Raw genomic sequence first — 19,507 nt, forward strand, 5'->3', positions numbered from 1 at the left:
CAAGCAGGGTAAACTGCCCACTAAAGCAAAGGGTATGATAGAGATACTAAATTAATACCTTGTTTCTGCCACTATCAAATTAAATGATGGTGACAATGGTCCAGTTTAAAATGTTGGTCTTGAGCTGTATAGCAATAGATAAAGAAGAGGTGCTAAATAGGCTAGCAGCACTCCAGATAGAGAAGTCATCAGACAGGTGGGATGCATCCTAGATTGCCGAGAGGCTAAGGCAGCAACCCGGACAATCACTTACAGATATTTTCCAGGCCTCTCTGAACAAGGATTAGTCATAGGGAACTGCAAATGTAACACTATTGTCTAAGAAAGGGGTAACCAGGAAACTATAAACCCGTCAGCTTGACATCAGTAGTGGTGAAAAATGATAGAGGCCATACTATAGGACAAGATAAACATAGACTTAGAGATACATAAGCTAATACTAGACAATCAACATGGCTTTGTCAAGGGCAGGTCATATCTGAAATTTGACTGAGTTCTTTAATAGGGTGACACAGGGAGTCGATGAGGGTAGTGCTGTGGATGTTGTATATTTGGACTTTCAGAAAACAATTGATACGGTGCCATGTGGCAGGTTGGTTAGCAAATTAGAAATGTTTGGAATTATTGGGTCCTTGTCAGCATGAATTAGAAGTTGGCGAAGAGACAGGAAACAGAGGGTAGATACTGATGAGCATATCTGAGACGGGAGGGGAGTTGAAAGTGGTGGTCCCTAGGGATTGGAGTTGGGACTCTTACTTTTTCAGATGTATATACATAATTTGGAGATGGGTGTTGAGGACAAAATATCTCAATTTGCAGAATTGTTAGGATAGTGCTGAATGCCTTTAGAGAGGCATCGACAAGTTGGCCAAATGGGTAAACACCAGGCAGATGAATTTTAATGCAATGCAACATGAGGTAATGCATTTTGGTAAAAAGAAATATGAAGAGACAATACTGGCTCAATGGTACAACTTTGATGGGAGTACAGGAGCAGAGGGACCTTTGCGTTCAAGCGCATAATTCTCTGGAGGTGGCCAGGCAAATTGAAGACCTTGTTAGGAAGGCTTATAGGATTCTGAAATTTCTAAATAGAGACATAGAATATAAAAGCAAGGACGTGATGCTACAACTCTAAAGATAATTGGTTACACCACATTTGGAATATTGTGTTCAGTTCTCGGCACCTTATTTAAGGACGGATGTTAAAGCCCCTGGAGAGAGTGCAAAGGCAATTTACTAGAACAATGCCAGGAATGAGGGAGCTTAGATGCAAGAAAAGATTAGTGAAACTGGGCTTTGAATTAAGAGGTGGTGTTATTAAAGTCTTCAAAATTATGAACGATTTTCACAGCATATTCTATTTCCAATAGTTGGCACGTCAGTAGACGGGGTCAAGATTGTCAGTGAGAGAACTAGGATTGGGATGAGGAGAGCCTTTGTTGTTCAGAGAGCTGTTAGGATTTGGAATGTGCTGCCTGGGAGAGTGATGGAGGCTGATTCCATAGAAGGTTTCAAACGAGAGCTGGATAAATATTTGCAAGTGATCAATTTAGATGGCTTTGGAGATAGGGCTAGAGAAAGGGACAAACTCAGTAGCAAGCTCTTTTGGGAGCTGGCCCAGACACAATGGGCCGAATAAACCCCTATACTGTAAAACTTAAAAATTCTATAAGTAACTGAATAGTTCCCTTACGGAATACATTCATCAGCAGAATAACACAGGACACGTCACATTATCCTGACCAAAACTGCCACACAATATCATGAACGGTGGACTTGAATGTTGAATTATTCTTTAAAATTAAAATACCTGATGAAGCATAATATATAGATTTGCCCCATTGTTTGCACATCGTAGTAGGCTTTCCTTCTTCCTTAGTTTTAGAAATGTTTTAGAAACAAGTGTTGTGTATGTATGATTTGAATGGACTAACTCTCATTGTAAAAAGGCAAGTTCTGATCCAAGTTAAAGAAGAAGTTGGGACTGTTATCCTTTGAGAGAAGATGATTCAGGGAAGATGAAAATCTCATTCAAAAAGTCATAAGCATGCTGGATAGAGTACATAAAGGAGACGTTGCTCCCACTTATCAAATGAACAAGAACAGGAGGGCATAGATTTGTACTGAGAACTGTTTTGGCCCCTCATTTAAAAATACAAATTATTTCATTGCAGACAGTTCAGAGGATATTCCCTAGGATGATTCCTAGTATATAGGGATTGTCTTATGACCAAAAGTTTAACAGGTTGGGATTCTACTCATTGGAATTTAGGAGAATGAGATGTGATCTTATTGAAACACACACAATTCTTAAGGGCATGACAGGGTAAATGGTGAGAGGATACTCAGAATAAAGAGGTGCCAATTTAAGAATGAGATGGGAAAGAGTTTCATTTCTTAGAGGATCTTTGGGACTCTTTACCACAGAAAGCTGTGGGAACCCAGTGCTTGTGTATATTTAAGGTTGAGATAGATAGATTCTTGATTAGTAGGGAAATCAAGGGTGAAAAGGCAGGAAAGTTCATGTTAGGAGTTGTCAGATCAGCATGATTCTATCGAATAGCACAGCAAAGTCAAAAGGACAGAATAGCCTGCTCCTGTTCCTATTTCTTATGATTTCATTTAAAGTGATATGTAAAAGAAGCAAGGGTGATGCGAGAAATTTGTTTTTTTAAAACATAGTAAATAAGGTATGAAATGCACTGTCTACAAGTGTCGTGGAGGCAGGTTCAACTGAGGCCTTCAGGAGGACACAGGATGATCATTTGGATGGAAATAATGTGCAAGGGAATGGGGAGAAAGCAGGACATTGGCACTAAGCAATGATGTTCATTTGGCACAATGGGTCAAATTGCCTCCTCCAGCATCATAACAGTTCAGGGATTCTGAAAAAATTGTTACCAAAATCATTCAACTTCTTAATTGCTCAGAAATTTAAATTATTTTTTACAATACAAGGTTATTGTTGGCTGATTATTTTTTAAAAATCCGTTTTGGGTTGTAATGCTGAGTGAATGGTGAGAAGTCAGCTATAAGTGATTGATGTACATGTGCGTGGAGATCAATAGGCCAAGATCATTCTGGCTATTGAGGGAGTGCAGCGTAGGTTCACGAGGTCAATTCCTGGAATGGCAGGATTGCCTTACACGGAAAGACTGAAGCGACTGGGCTTGTATACCCTTGAGTTTAGAAGACTGAGAGGGGATCTGATTGAAACGTATAGGCTTATGAAAGGATTGGACACTCTGGCAGGAGGGAACATATTTCCGTTGATGGGGGAGTGCCGAACCAGAGGACACAACTTAAAAATACGGGGTAGACCATTTAGGACAGAGATGAGGAGAAACTACTTCACCCAGAGAGTGGTGGCTGTGTGGAATGCTCTGCCCCAGAGGGCAGTGGAGGCCCAGTCTCTGGATTCTTTTAAGAAAGAATTGGATAGAGCTCTTAAAGATAGTGGAGTCAAGGGGTACGGAGATAAGGCTGGAACAGGATACTAATTAGGAATGATCAGCCATGATCATATTGAATGGCGGTGCAGGCTCGAAGGGCAGAATGGCCTACTCCTGCATCTATTGTCTATCCCTATCATAATTACAATTTATGGCTCAGTCAAATAGCTACTCTCACACATGGTCAAAGGTTTCAACTGAAAAGTGATCATTTGGGCAAGATAGCAGAGGGCTGTCGGCATCAATAAGAACATACATCCAGGAGATCATTGGGGTTCAGAGCAGCAGGGAAACAAACTGCCAACAGAATAAAGAACTTGCTCCTGATAGATTCAGTTTCTTTCAGTTTTTTGCATGACTAAAATTCCTGTTACCACTAATGGCTCTGAATTAAAATAGAGACAAATATGAAACAGAGGAAACAGAATTACAGCAACTGTTCAGTTGCTTTGAAAGCAACTGAAATACAAACATTATAAAGTTAATGTTCAGGAAAATGTTATATTCAACTTAGTAATATATTTATTAGCAAACTCTACAATAAAAATCCATTATGACATCTTACATAAATGAAACCACTCACCAATTGTTAAGTTCCACAAACTGTCAAAAGGAAGACACTAAAACAAGAAATATTTTTTGCTTCATCCCTACCTGTGATAGAAAATCTTAATTTTTAAAATTTGTTGAAAGGATGGGAGTGCTGCTGATATTGGAGGATTTCCAAGACTGTTTGTGAAGTATACACCAAGATAAAATTGCTCTGGTGAAGATGTTTTAATTGCTTGCCACAGAGCTTATATTTCCACTCTAAACAATATTCCTCTGTCGCAGCCGGGGGCTTTACTTTCTGTACACAAAGTACTCTTTCAATAAACCAGAAACACACATCTAATTATTCTTCTGTGAAATCAAAAAAAAACAAACAAAATAAGTGGTCCATTGGGGCACTGTAACTTAAAACAAAACTAAGGCATCAAATCAAAATGGCATCTGAAATAACTCCACAGAGGCCTATCACCAAGTCACCCGTTATTTTCACGTGGAAAGTCCTTGCCTCTGGCACCATCTCATCAGTGTCAGCACCCAGAGTGTAAGAATCTCTGACACTCCTCTTTGTATCTTTCAGCCTGGACTCCCTTATTGGACCAGATTAATAGCCCCAATCAGGAAATTTATACTCTATATGGTCAAGCTGGCTGACCTCATTATAATCACTATATCCCTCCGCCTTCGAGGACAAAGGCCAATGCTCCTTTTTGGAAAGCCTCCTGGAGCATTTTAGCACCGGATCGGGTTCCTCTGACTCAGCATTGATATTGGCAGAGTGTAATGCACAGGAGCTCGCATCTTGTGCCAGGAATGCCTCGATATGATTTCATGTGATTCTTCCTCTGGCAAAAGCGCGATGTCGTTACATCGGTCATGCCCATCTCGGACTGAGACGTTTTGTCAACCCTTGATGGAGAGGGCGATTCCACGGGTTCCAGCAGCCTTTCCGACTGTTCTGAGAAGGAGTCCACATTTTGCTCCCACTGTTAGCGAGTTTGCAGCTTTCATATGGTCCATTTGCTTGTTCAGCACTGTCGCACCAACCCAAACTTAATATATCACTGGTCCTGACCTTGCAGGACCATGTCTCTTAATTTTGCAGGGCCATTCCCAGTAGTAAACTGTCCCTATCACTTGGCGGAGTCTCGAGTCCGGCACTGGCATTCCTGATGCTGTTTCACCCTCCACTCCTGCCCCTGCTCCTAATGTCCAGGAAGATCAATATAACCTGGTGCAGAGTCTTTTACCCATTAGCAACCCTGCTGGTGCCATCTCTGTAGTTACATGTAAGGTGGTCCGGTAATCAAATAAGAACCATGATAGCTTGCTATTTCTTCAAGTTTGCCTTCAAAGTTTGGACTGCCTTCTCTGCCACGCAATGACAGGATCTGACAACTGAACGGTCCTCCCATTGTACTTTGGCAGAAACACCTTAAACAGTGGTCTTTCCCCTTTGCACCTTGATGGCAGTTGTGTCAAGTTTCCGTGCATCCCTTTAGTCATGGACCTTGGAATGTGCCTATGGGCCACTCGGTCAAGGTTAAGTCTTTGCATGGGAAAATCAACAAGTTTCAAGCAGACCAAAGTGCATCTTTCACTAAGTTGATGGTCTTCCAAGCACAGTTGATGTTTGTCTTGGTGTGTGTCCCAGGGAAAAGACCAAACAGCACCAGGGACCTGAGTTCAATTCCAGCCTCAGACAACTGCCTATGTGGAGTTTGCACATTCTCCCAGTGTCTGAGTGGGTTTCCGCTGGGTGCTCTGGTTTCCTCCCACACTCCAAAGATGTGCAGGTTAGGTCAATTGGCCATGTTAAATTGCCCATAGTGTTAGGTACATTAGTCAGAGGCAAATGGGTCTGGGTAGGTTACTCTTCAGAGGGTCGGTGTGGAATTGTTGGGCCGAATGGCCTGTTTACACACTGTAGATAATCTAATCTAATCTAAGACGTTTGCAAATGTTTCCGTCTTGTCTTCTGTACTGAACGCATCCATCATTGAAGATGGGGATCTTTGGGAAGCCTTCTTTTCCACTGAGTTACTTAATTGTCCACCTGTAAGGATTAATAACAACTACAGAGCATTTATCTAATCCATTGGTTGTGGAGCCACTTAGAGCTGTCCGTTTATATTCTGCTTTCTATTTAGCACATACATAGTGCAGTGTTACAGCTTCCCAAGGTTGGTACTGGAAATTTAGGTATGCGTGATTCGGCTCCTGACCCAGTCTCCTACATCCCACATTGAGCCAGGCTGATTCTTCGATGAAAGCGCTGAAGCAGCAGATATGACAGATCATTTACAAAATAGTAATTAAATAAATCAAAATTGGCCAATCGTTCAGCTCCCAACTGATCTCAAACACGAACCCTGTTTAACTAGGCAGTCAAGATCAACAGCTAAATGTCATGCTAGCACAAATCGTTTATGTAACGAGTCAAAACTAAGGAACAGGGAACATTTCCCAATTCTAAAACCTGGATTTTTCAACAAATATCCTTTTTTTTTAGTCCAGTGCAATTCTGTTGCACAGTAAGCTTTCTCCTCATCCTTTCTAACTCAACCTCAGAGCAGCATGACCTTTACTGCCTCTCTGAAACTGTTTATTTAGTAGTCAATTACAGCAGCTGTGCACTACAGATCTTTGTTCATTTGAAACGGGGATGAGATTGCCCAAACTTATTCCACTAGGCCTCATACAGCTGTTAAGACAGTAGACATTTTCATTCCATCCAGACGAGTTGCAAATCCAAGCCCAAGGGAAATGGACAATGTTCTAAGACATAGTGCCATCAAGTTAATCCAACCCTCCCTTGCCCCACAGTTAAGAACAAACCATCCTTTCAATTCAAAATTTCACAAATTTTTGGGTTACCTCACATTTGGAATTATGTGGATAATAAACGTAGTTTCTAAATTATTTCCAGGAAGAAACCCATGTTTACTTTTTGTTAGGAGTGCCAACAATTTGGGAATACGGAGAGGCAGGCTACAGCTCACTGTAAAGAGCATACAGAAGACAAAAAAAAAATTCAGTTCACCAAACATGGGAAATAAGCCGAACAGAAAGTTAGTATGATACAAAGAAAGCAGTCTCCTTTGCAGCACTCACCAACCAACAAAACATATTGCAGCAATTATATGGAAATTCTTTTTTTTAAAATGCTGTATTTAATACAAGTACAGCAATTATATCCAGAACAAAATGTATACTTATAATACACCACAATCCTTCACTTCTCTAGTCCAGATGTATCTTGGGCCTTGATATTGTCTTATCATCAACACAAATCATCTACTTTTGTGCTACTTTTAAAGGGGTAACCATCTTGAGTATTCCCCTGGATTAAAAAAATGATAAAGATTCATTACCACAGATTTGGGTAAATGTTTCATGTTTTTACTTTATCACAAAAGCTCTTAAGGAGATTAAGTTTCTTAATTTTTAGATACTGGAGTTTTAGCTTCACAGTGTTTCAGTGAATTGATGTGCCATGCCATGTTGTATAGTAGTTTTGCGGTTGGCTTATTAACTCTTCAAAGATTGCAGTAGAAATATGACAGTTGGCCTCAAATAACCCTGGGAAAATTACTCCACACTGTTGCTCACTACCCAACACTTTTATTAGAAGATACAAATATGGATCGCAGATGAAAACACAACAGGACTATGATTCAAACAACTTCCTGGGCTTTAATATCCAGGCTTGCACATGGAAGTGGCCATTTGTGAACAGTAGTAGAATATTTTCCACATACACTGAGCCTGAATCCAGCAAGAGTTAGCACCTTTAAAGTGGAAGGGCCAAAAAGACAAAAATTTAAAGGCCAAAGCTTTTTCAGGAGAAATTAAGTTTAGTCCACACTGTCAAAAAAATATATAAGTGGAAGCATCTCTAATCAACAAGAATAAGTCGTGGCATTTATACACCAGCACTACTCAAGTGAAATACCCTGACACACTTCACAGGACTATTGCCAAATCCAATTTGACACACAGCCACATAAGCAGTAGGAGAACCAATGTTTTAACAAAGGTTTAAAGCAGTATCTGAAAACAGCAGACAGAGAGCCATGGAAGTTTCACATGGAATTAAAGAGCTCTAGGTCATGACATCCACCAATATCATTTATTGTATCCGTTGCTCCCGAGGCGGTCTCCTCTACACTGGGGAGACTGGAGCCTCCTAGGAAACCGCTTTAGGAAACATCTCTGGGACACCCGCACCAATCAACCACACCACCCTGTGGCCCAACATTTCAACTCCCCCTCCCACTCTGCCGAGGACTTGGAGGTCCTGGGCCTCCTTCACCGCCGCTCCCTCACCAGACTCCTGGAAGAAGAACGCCTCATCTTCCGCCTCGGAATACTTCAACCCCAGGGCATCAATGTGGACTTCAACAGTTTCCTCATTGCCCCTTCTCCCACCTCACCCCAGTTCCAACTTTCCAGCTCAGCACTGTCCCCATGACTTGTCCTACCTGCCTATCTTCTTTTCCACCTATCCACTCCACCCTCCTCTCTGACCTATCACCTTCATCTCACCCCCATCCACCTACTGTACTCTTTGCTATCTTCCCCCACCCTCCTCCCTGACTATCACCTTCATCCCCTCCCCCACTCACCTACTGTACTCTATGCTACTTTCTCCCCAACCCCACCCGCCTCTCATTTATCTCTCCACCCTTCAGGCTCTCTGCCTGTATTCCTGATGAAGGGCTTTTGCCAGAAACGTCGATTTTACTGCTCCTCGGATGCTGCCTGAACTGCTGTGCTTTTCCAGCACCACTAATCCAGAATCTGGTTTCCAGCATCTGCAGTCCTTGTTTTCACCATGGCAGCTGAAGGTATAGTTACCAATGGTGGAATGAATGAAATTTGAGAAGATCAAGAGGTCTCAATTCTTGGAGTGCAATATCTGAGAGGTTTACTGCTCAAGGAGATTAGTGATTGAGTAGGGCAAGACCATGGAGGAAAACAAGAACTTGATGAGATTATAAAGTTAAGGTGTTGCTTCATCAGAAGGGTAGAAGGATGTGGGATGAGCAGATCTTGGTGTGAATAAGAACACTGCAACAAAACATTTTGAATGGCCTTACGTTTACACAGAGTGGAAGATGGGAGATACCAACCAGCACATTAGGAAAACCAAGACAACAGGTTGCAAAGGCATGGATGAGTGTTCCAGCAACAGATGACCTAAGGCTGGTGCACAGTCAGCCTATATTACAAAGGTGCTTGTGATGATGCTGTACGTGATCAGAAGCTCAATTTAAGGTCAAATATAACACTAAATATGTGAACAGTCTCTATCAAGCTTAGGCAGTTGTTAAGTTTGAGGAATATGATTGATGATCAGGGAACAGAACATTTAATAGAGTCCAAAGACCAAGGTTTTGACTTTCCTAGCGTCTTGCTGAAGAAATCTTCAGCTCACACAGTTCTGGATAGGCAGACTGACAACATAAAAATATGAGAAGAGTCTTGAGAGGGGGTGGTACATAGGGTTGATGTTATCAAGCAGCAGTGTGTACATAAGAAATAGAAAGAGATCAAGATACATTTTTAGGGAATCACCATACTTAACGGTGCAGAGCAGGAAAAGAAACTATTTCTGCTCAATCTCTGACTATAACTGGATAAATATAAGTCAAAGCTCTAAAGCTGATGTAGGGGAAAAGGCATGAAGGAGGATGCTCAACCAGGTAAAGAGTGCAGATAAATCGAGGAAGACAAGAAGGAATACATTTCTCTCAAATTCACATGGAATGTCACTTCAGACCCTTCTCATTAAAGTCAAGATTAAAGTGGTGCTGGAAAAGCACAGCAGGTCAGGCAGCATCCGAGGAGCAGGAAAATTGATAAAAGCCCTGAACTGGATGGACTGAATCACAGTGTTCCAGGAAAATGGGAAACTAACCATACATTCAAGGACTTTGAAGTGTTGAAAATGGGAGATTAGTTTTCGAGGCTGGAGATATGGGTGTTGTTGTTGTGGTGGGTGGGAGTGGAAAGAAGGATAAGCACCTGACAAGAAAGAGCCATTTATTAACAATATCAGCTAAAATTGAATACAGAAAGGCATAGCTAGTGGTCACATTTTGATGGGAATTTGGTTAAGAGTATCTTAACCAAAGTAAGAGTATCTCGTGGTCAACACGAACTTCGCAAGGATCCAGAAAGATGAAATTTCAAGGCTTGACAGGGACGAACCTTGGAACACATGTAGCTTTGTGGGCTAGGAAAAGAAGATCTCCTGAGGGCGGAAGAATTTTCTTACCTTGGATATGCCAGCAGTTTTGCATAACATAACTTGTACCAACATTTCACCAAAAATTGCCTTTAATTGAACTTTTCAAAGCAAAAGTTAAAAACAGAACCTTTTTGAAATTGCGACACACAGATGAAGTGAGAAAGAACCCATAAAGGATTGGAAAAGTTACAATCGTAAAAAATCATTGCTTACCTTGTCACCAGGAAGGCTGGGTCAGTTATTACTTCTGGACCAACCCGCACATCTGACACAGAAAGTTAAGGAATCATTGCACTGAGATTTCTTGAGAGAGTACCACATTCAATCAACAAACCAACGTTTTGTTTTGACTAGAGTTATGTCATTCTGCATCTTACACAAGTTATTTCTTATTTGGTTTTATTTGATTATCGATAAGATCATGGGTATTAATTTTCACAGAAAAAGGAATAGAACCACCCGTTGCAATTCAAAAACCACTGACAAAAATCTTAATATATGATGCTATGGAAATGGAATTTGATTTAGTCAACACAAATCTGCGGTTCCAACTACAGTGAATGGCAATCTCTTGATAAGTTGCACATTTTTGATAGCTGTAGAAAAGTTATAAATGCAAATTGTGATCCTGCAACAAGATTCCCAGGTTCTAGACAGATCCTTCAACCTGTAAAGCTGCTACTTCAATTCTGCACAACGTACAAAACATTAAACAAAGTTCAGCAATCACAAAACTTACCTTGTAGATTACCATGATTTCTGTTAGAAAATATACCATATCTCTGAAAGCAGGGCTTACACTGAGTTACCATCTGACTATGCCTCCATGAAGAGACCTTGATAAGATTTGTTTAAAAAATACTGCCACTAGTTTAAATCAAGCAACCATGAGGCTTAAATAACAAGTCAGTGAAACAAGGAAATAGAAATTTAAATTACTAGAGCTTTCTAAGCTATTATGCCTCAGAGATAACGATTGGATACATTGAGTATTTCACGAATCATTTATATATTTTGATTAAGGTAATTCATTTGATGTCAACTGTAATATGTGCCAGTACAATCTGGCAAGATTCTATTGCTTGGAGCTAGAGAAAAAGACACTCACCTCCAGTCAGGTCAAGCAACAGCTGTAAAACAACTTTGTCTTAGTCTCAGCAGGGAAGTACAATATTGCAGTTGTTTTATCCAATGCTAGGCTAACTTAAAGGGAAGTCAAATAAAGAGAGAAACTTTTGACTGCAATGTGGCACAGTGATAATGATTTTGCTGCTCCATTGTCAAAAGCTTTAAAAATCAGGAATTACTGTTTTTGTTTAGCCACATGCATACTTTAACCTCAAGATTTGAGACCAATTTATCCTATCTACTAATCCTGTTGAATTATTTTTTAAATGGATAATGTTTTCAGGGCATTCATTTTCAATAGATTGTAATGATTCTCATGTAGGACCAGTTAGGATCGTGGCTGAGTGACAGCTCTGGGAAACAAGTCTTGCAAACAATTACTCCATAGTGTCTAGGGATGTGCAGGGTGATAGATTAGCAGGGTGACAGAGATAGGGTGGCAAGAAAATCTGGATGGAATGCTCTTCGAAGGGTCAGTGTGGCCTCGATCGGTCAAATGGCCTGCTTTCACACTGGAGGGATTCTATGATTCAATGATTATATCTACTGAGCTACGTCTGATACATACACTACTTACAACAGGTTGACAAGGAAGTAGTTACCAAGTTTGATCATCATCAAGGAACAAAGAGTCTTACACAATTTAAACATTTGTATCATTATAAATGAAATCTGCATTTTATTCCTGCTTCTCCGGTTCTTCCAAAAACATGACAAAAGGACAACTTTGCACTCATTCACTGTCTGTGGTTCTTTAATGAAATGTATAACTTCTTATACAAATAAATATAAATGGCTGGTTTTCCCACAGAGACACTGACTGGCTTTCGTGTGCACGCACATACACACATGCGTGCAAACATTTATGTAGCCAATTATCATAAATTTACATATGAAAACTTGACCATGGATGGTGCTACCTTGAAAATAGCCATAGCACTCAACACTGAATTAATAACTTTTGGTGCAATCATTGCCAGTTCGGGAACTACAGCCTTAGTTTGAACGTGGACACGAGATGAATTCCAGAGGTAAGGTGAGAGAGACAGCCCTTGTCATCAAGACTGTATTTGACCGAGTGTGACATTAGGAGCTCTAGCAAAATTGGAATCAACATGCATTGACAGTCAAATTCTCTGCTGGTTGGAGTCATACCAAGCACATAGGAAGATGAGTGTGGTTGTTGTCGGTCAATTATCTCTGCAGGAGTTCTTCAGGGGAGTGACCTAGGCATAACCACCTTCAGCTGCTTCATCACTGACCATTTCTCCATTATAAAGGTCAGAAGTGGGGACGTTCACCAACGACTGTACAATGTTCAGCACCATTCATAATTCCTCAGGTAGTGAAATAGTCCATGTTCAAATGTTACAAGACCTGGGCAATATTAAGGTTTGGGCTGACAAGTAGTAAGTAACATTTGTGTAACACAAATGACAGGCAATGACCTTCTAACAATCACCTCTTGGCATTCAATGGTATTACTATCACTGAAACCCCCTCGATCAACATCCTGGGAGGGGGGTCCATTAACCAGAAACTCAATTACTTTCCATATACATATAATGGCTACAAAAGCAGGTTCTCCCCATTTCTGTGTGGGTTACCTTCAGTTTCCACCCACAGCCATGCTAAATTGCCAATAGTGTCAGGGACGTGCAGGCTAGGTGGATTATGGGAAATGCAGGGTTGTATAGAAAGTGTGTGTGGATCTGGGTGGGATGCTCTTTGGAGGGTCAGCATGGACTTGATAGGCTGAATGGCCTGCTTCACACTGTAGCAATTTTATGATTCCAACCAATGACCCCCCAAGCCCATGAATTAATGAGAAAACAGGTTAATATGTTAGTTGAAGGCTCATAATCTATCTTTTCAAAAAGTTCACTCTGAAAAGGTGAGCATATTGTGTACACCAATGTCACTATTAGAGATAGCAAAGTGTCCTGAGCACCATATTGTGACTTCAGTTTCTTTTATCTTTGGAAAGCACCTACTGTCACAGTATGGCTCCATGGAGCTAGCTGCCATGTATATATCTTAGCAGACAAATGACTGCTGATTGGTGGCTGGCAGAGGTATCATGCACACAGAAGCCTAGTCTGATCTTCTTCATTGGAAGCCGTGTATCTGTACTTTTAAACAGAAGTATTTGGATTGTGATCAGGAGTCAGGACCTCAACTCACCTGATACGGGGGGGGGGGGGGGGGGGGGGTTGTCATTCAACTACCCAGTCAAAATCACAACGATCAGCTCAAGTGCATGATGCCTAAAACTAAATTAGTAACTTGTTTCAATATTTCCCAAATGGATATTATCTTCAAGGATGGATAAATGGTTCTCCACTGAGGGATATTATCAAGTGTTGGCCAGGTACTCCATAAGTAGTCCAAACAATTTGATTAAAATTAAATGAGAAAACAAAAGTCATTTTCCAGGGGATGGTTCTCATTAATAATGTTCAGCACAATAAGCTGCATATCACATTTGATAAATGCAGCCAACAATATTAGAATATCAGAAGTTTAATCAGGACTGGCAACATTGATGAGTGCTAGAGCAATATGGTCTGTCAAGACATCTAAAGCAATAAATGGTCCATGCATCCAAATGTAGAATACATACAAGTGTAGAACCAGACTATATTGTTAAACCAGTTTAAAACTTACTCCTAGTCCATCAGATATAATTACACAAATCTTGAAAACAATCTTATGTTATGCTAATTTACTTAAAGCTCAGGAAAGGGAATGGTGCAGTGGTCTAGCAATCCAGAAACCAGGCTATTGTTCTTTAGTAATGGGTTAGAATCCCAATACCGCAGATGGTGAAATTTGAACTTAATTAATAAAAAGGTGTTTGTTCCCACTGCAGTGGGTGCACACATAGTCCACACAGTTATAGAGCTTGCAAAGTGACTGCTAGTGAGTAAAATTGCTCAATGCCTGACTAGAGACCTGGCAGATACCTGCAAATTGTCCTATGAATCTATACGGATGCAGTGGCATAATCTCTCAATTCAAAGTGTAGACTTGCTACCTTTGCTACAAAACAATGGGAAGTGCCTGACCCACAGAACAGTCCAGTTCTATCAAATACCTCTTAATCCTGAAATCTATCCTCTTCAAGTCAATGACCAATTGTCTTTAGCATACCGCTATGGAATGTGCAGCACCAGAAAGGCAGCCAGGAGGATGGTGAGCGAGACAGGAAGGTGGACAGCCAGCGGACTGAGAAGGGGATAAGCAATAGCATGACGAAGGGGCAGTCAGAGAATTGGCAATGGGACAGCCAGCAGTACAGCAGTGGAGATATCCATAGTGAGTACACTAATGCCACTTCCAGATGATGACAATAGCACTGACTTCCTTTTCAAGTACACTGACAGAAGATACACCACAATAAACAAAATCTGAACTACAAAGATAGTCTAATGGTAACCTCAAAACCATTATTGATTATCATAAAAAACATCTGGTTCATTAATATCCTTTATAGAAGGAAAAACTACATTTCTTGTCCAGATAAATGTGAGATAATGCAATTATCTCACATTTATCTGGATTGAATTCTATTTACCTATGATCAGCCCATCTGACCAGTTGGTCTACATCCTTTTGTAATTTAAGGCTATCTTACACTCTTTTTGATACCCCAGTCAGAAAAACACTCCTCAACCATGACCTTTTACTTTCTGCCACAAAGCCAAATGTGGATTCAATTTGCCAAATTTCTTTAAATCCCATGGACTTTGCTCTCAGTTTTCAATGTGGAACCTTACAAAAGCTTTGCTCAAGTCCAAATAGATCATATCAATAACATTGCTCTCATCTATACACTGAGCCACCTCTTCAAAAAATTCAATCAAGTTGGTGTCAGACATGAACTCCCCTTAACAAAACCATGCTGACTATTACTGATTACTCCTGCCTCTCCAACTGTAGATTAATTCTTCCCTCAGAATTGCTTCCAATAGTTTCACACCACCTTAGTTGGTCTGAATGGCCTTAGGTTCTTGGTTTATCCCTTGCTCCTTTCTTTAATAACGGTACCACATTGGTTGTTCTCCAGTCCTCCGACACCTCTCCTGTGGCCAAAAAAGAATTGAAAATGCCATTTCCTCCCTTGCCTCACTCAACAACCTGAGATACATTTCATCCAGCTCTGAATATTTATCCAATTTTAAACCTGCAGATCACTGAGAACCTCCTCTCGATGTTAATTTCTTTATTGTATTACAGACACCAACCCAAAGTCTTCATTTGGAACCTACATCCTCTGGTTCCACATACAAAATACCACTGTGGTCCTTAATGGGCCTGACTCTTCCTCGGTATCCTTTTATATGCGATGTTACAGTAACACAACTTGGGTTGAGAAGCACATGTATTAGTTCTTCCACACAATTTGTACTAAGGTGTTGCAATGCCATTTTATATATGCACACGGATGCATACACATACAAATGATCCACCGCCATCTTGGATCAGTAATGTTGACAAACTGTTAGTCGACAAAGTTCATATGGGCCATAGGTACTGTACTGTTGCTACAAGAGTGGGTCAGTGGCTAGGAATTTTGCACTGAATAACTCACCTTCTGACTCAAAGTCTGTCCATCATCTACAAGGCACAAGTTAGGAGTGGGATGGAATGCTCACCACTTGCTTGGACAAATACAGCTGCAACAACACTCAAGCTCAAAAACATACAAGACAAAGTTTTGACTGGCACCCCAACTAACTGTTTGACTGGCACCCCAACTAACACATTCAACACACTCTCCACCATCGATGCAAAATGACAGCAGTATGCCTCCAAGATACACTGCAAAAACAAAGGCTTCTTAGGCAGTATCTTCCAAATCCCTATTCAGTTCACCTAAAAGAACAGCAGCAGCAGATACATGGTCACCCCACCACCTGCAAGCTGCCCTCTAAGCCACACACCATCTTGACTTGGGACCATGTCACCATCCAGCATCATCCTGTGAACGATTTTTTGAAAGTGCAAGTATCTGCAGAAAGAAAAGATTAACTTGTTGATATATCAAGGAAACATCATTTTTGAGTGGGAGCAGCGGCTGAGTAAAAACGAACCCAGAAGACTACAGCTTAGGTAAGACAGTTTGTTTTAAAATTACTTACCTGTAGCGGGCAGCGGTGTTTTTTGTTCCTCTCTCTTCACAGAAAGAGCGGGAGCAGCAGGGGAAGTGACGTCTACCAGAGGGGCAGCCGGGAAGGAAAGCAGTGAGTATAAATACCCATCCTTCGACACCAACGGCCATTTGAGTGGGAGCAGCAGTGAGTATATAAATCAGGATGGCGGCTAAACCCGAGATTCTACACCCACCCACCCTCCTCCTCTAACCTCTAACCTCCTTAACTACACTGTTTTATTTTAAGGTAAGGATTTTCTATTTCTTTACCAGTGACTGGTTAAAAATTTACTTTGTTTTTGTGTGTGTATATACATTAATTCTTTAAGGAAAGACTATAGCAGAGAGGTATCAGAAAGTACGAACTCAAACTTGTATAAAGTAACTAAGTAATTAATTAAATAAGCAGAGATGGCTGGGCAGGTGATGTGCTGTAACTGTATGATGTGGGAGCTGGCTGATCCCATTGTGAATGGCAGTGACCACATCTGCAGCAAGTGTTGGTTGCTGGAAGAACTCCGAATCAGAGTTGATGATCTGGAATCTGAGCTTCAAACACTGCGGCACATCCTGGAGGGGGAGAGTTACCTGGACGCATTGTTTCAGGAGGCAGTCACACCTGGGAGATTAAGTAATTCGCATTCAGCTCGTGATCAGGCTCATCAGAGTATGACTGTAAGTGAGGCAGGTAGGGGGAACCTGAGTTCAGGAGTGGAGGAGCCTCAGCCCTTGACCTTGTCCAACAGGTACGAGATTCTTGCTCCCTGTTTGGATGAGGAAAAGGGCTCTGGACAGGATGAGCCAACTGACCAAGGCACCATGGTGCAGAAGGCCATTCAAGAGGGGGGAGTTAATAGACAAGTAGTGATTATAGGGGATTCTATAATTAGGGGGACAGATAGCATCCTTTGCAAGACGGATCGGGAGTCTCGCATGGTGTGTTGCCTGCCCGGTGCCAGGGTGCGGGACATCTCCGACCGGCTTGAAAGCATATTGGAGCGGGAGGGGGAGGATCCAGTTATTGTGGTCCACGTTGGTACTAACAACGTAGGCAAGACTAGGGTGGAGGACCTGTTTAGGGATTACAAGGCACTAGGCAGGAAATTGAAGCACAGGTCCTCGAGGGTCAAAATCTCCGGACTACTGCCCGAGCCACGTGCCAATTGGCATAGGGACAAGAAAATTAGGCAAGTAAACACGTGGCTAAGGGATTGGTGTAGGAAAGAGGGATTCCACTTCATGAGGCATTGGCATCAGTTTTGGAACAGGGGGAATCTGTACCGTTGGGACGGTCTCCACCTGAACCGATCAGGTACCAATGTTCTAGCGAAGAGGATAAATAGGGTGGTCAGTAGGACTTTAAACTTCTGAGTTTGGGGGAAGGGAAAGTGAAAGCTACAGGGAGTATGGCTTTAAATGGAAAGATAAGCAGCAGGATAGCATGTGTCCAGGTGGATTTAAAATTGAGGCAGATTGGGAATGCAGAAAAAAGCAAGGATAACTTAGGACATCATATGACTTCCAATATCTCTAATGATAAGAAAGTTAGCATTAAGGCGCTTTACCTGAATGCTCGTAGCATTCATAACAAAGCAGATGAACTAATGGCACGGATCATAGTGAATGATTATGATGTGGTAGGCATCACAGAGACTTGGTTACAGGGGGGTCAGGACTGGCAGTTAAACCTTCAAGGATTTTCAACTTATCGAAAAGTCAGGGAGGTCGGCAGAGGGGGTGGGGTTGCCTTGTTAGTTAAGAACAATATTAAATCTATGGCACTGAATGACATAGCGTCAGATGATGTGGAGTCTGTGTGGGTGGAATTGAGGAACCACAAAGGCAAAAAAACCATAATTGGAGTTGTGTACAGACCTCCTAACAGTGGTCAGGAGCAGGCACGCAACATGTACTGGGAAATAGAGAAGGCATGTCAGAAAGGCAAGGTCACGGTGATCATTGGAGACTTCAATGTGCAGGTGGACTGGGTAAATAATGTTGCCAGTGGATCCAAAGAAAGGGAATTCATGGAATGCTTACAGGATGGCTTTTTGGAACAGCTTGTCATGGAGCCGACAAGGGAGCAGGCTATTCTGGACCTAGTGCTTTGCAATGAACCAGACTTTATAAAAGATCTTAAAGTAAGGGAACCCTTAGGAAGCAGCGATCATAATATGGTAGAGTTCAGTCTGGAGTTTGAAAGAGAGAAGGCAAAATCGGATGTAATTGTGTTACAGTTAAATAAAGGTAATTATGAGGGCATGAGAGAGGAACTGACAAAAATAGACTGGAAGCAGAGGCTTGCGGGGAAGACAGTAGAGCAAAAATGGCAGGAGTTTGTGGGTATAATTAAGGACACTGTACAGAGGTTCATCCCCAAGAAAAGAAAGATTATCCAGGGAGGGATTAGACAGCCATGGCTGACAAAGAAAGTCAGGAAATATATTAAAGAAAAAGAGAGATCCTATAAAGTGGCCAAGAGCAGTGGGAAATCAGAAGATTGGGAAGGCTATAAAAACAAACAGAGAATAACAAAGAGAGTAATAAGAAAGAAGAGGATCAAATATGAAGGTAGGCTACTCAGTAATATTAGAAACGATAGTAAAAGTTTCTTTCAATACATAAGAAACAAACGACAGACAAAAGTAGACAGTGGACCACTTCCAACTGATGCTGGGAGCCTAGTGATGGGAGATAAGGAAATAGCAGGAGAACTTAACAAGTACTTTGCATCAGTTTTCACAGTGGAAGACAGGAGTAATATCCCAACAATTAAAGGGAGTCAGGAGGCTGAGTTGAGTATGATTGTCATTACAAAAGAGATAGTGCTAGAAAAGCTAAAAAGTCTTAAAATTGATAAATCTCCTGGCCCTGATGGGATACATCCGAGAGTTCTGAGAGAGGTGGCTGAGGAAATAGCAGAGGCATTGGTTGAGATCTTTCAAGAGTCACTGGAGTCACGGA

General features: G+C 41.4%; 1 protein-coding gene across 1 annotated transcript in view; it reads right to left on the reverse strand.

The window, feature by feature from the left end:
* The window catches only part of imp3 (IMP U3 small nucleolar ribonucleoprotein 3), a 271,163-nt gene that overhangs the window by 68,420 nt on the left and 183,236 nt on the right, over positions 1 to 19,507 (reverse strand). Inside the window, exon 5 of the mRNA XM_072573434.1 lies at positions 10,474 to 10,525. Coding sequence (XP_072429535.1) covers positions 10,474 to 10,525 — 52 coding nt within the window. The remainder of the gene's footprint in view (positions 1 to 10,473; positions 10,526 to 19,507) is intronic.

This window comes from Chiloscyllium punctatum, chromosome 7 (genome assembly GCF_047496795.1).
Source record: "Chiloscyllium punctatum isolate Juve2018m chromosome 7, sChiPun1.3, whole genome shotgun sequence".
Classification (NCBI taxonomy): Eukaryota; Metazoa; Chordata; class Chondrichthyes; order Orectolobiformes; family Hemiscylliidae; genus Chiloscyllium; species Chiloscyllium punctatum.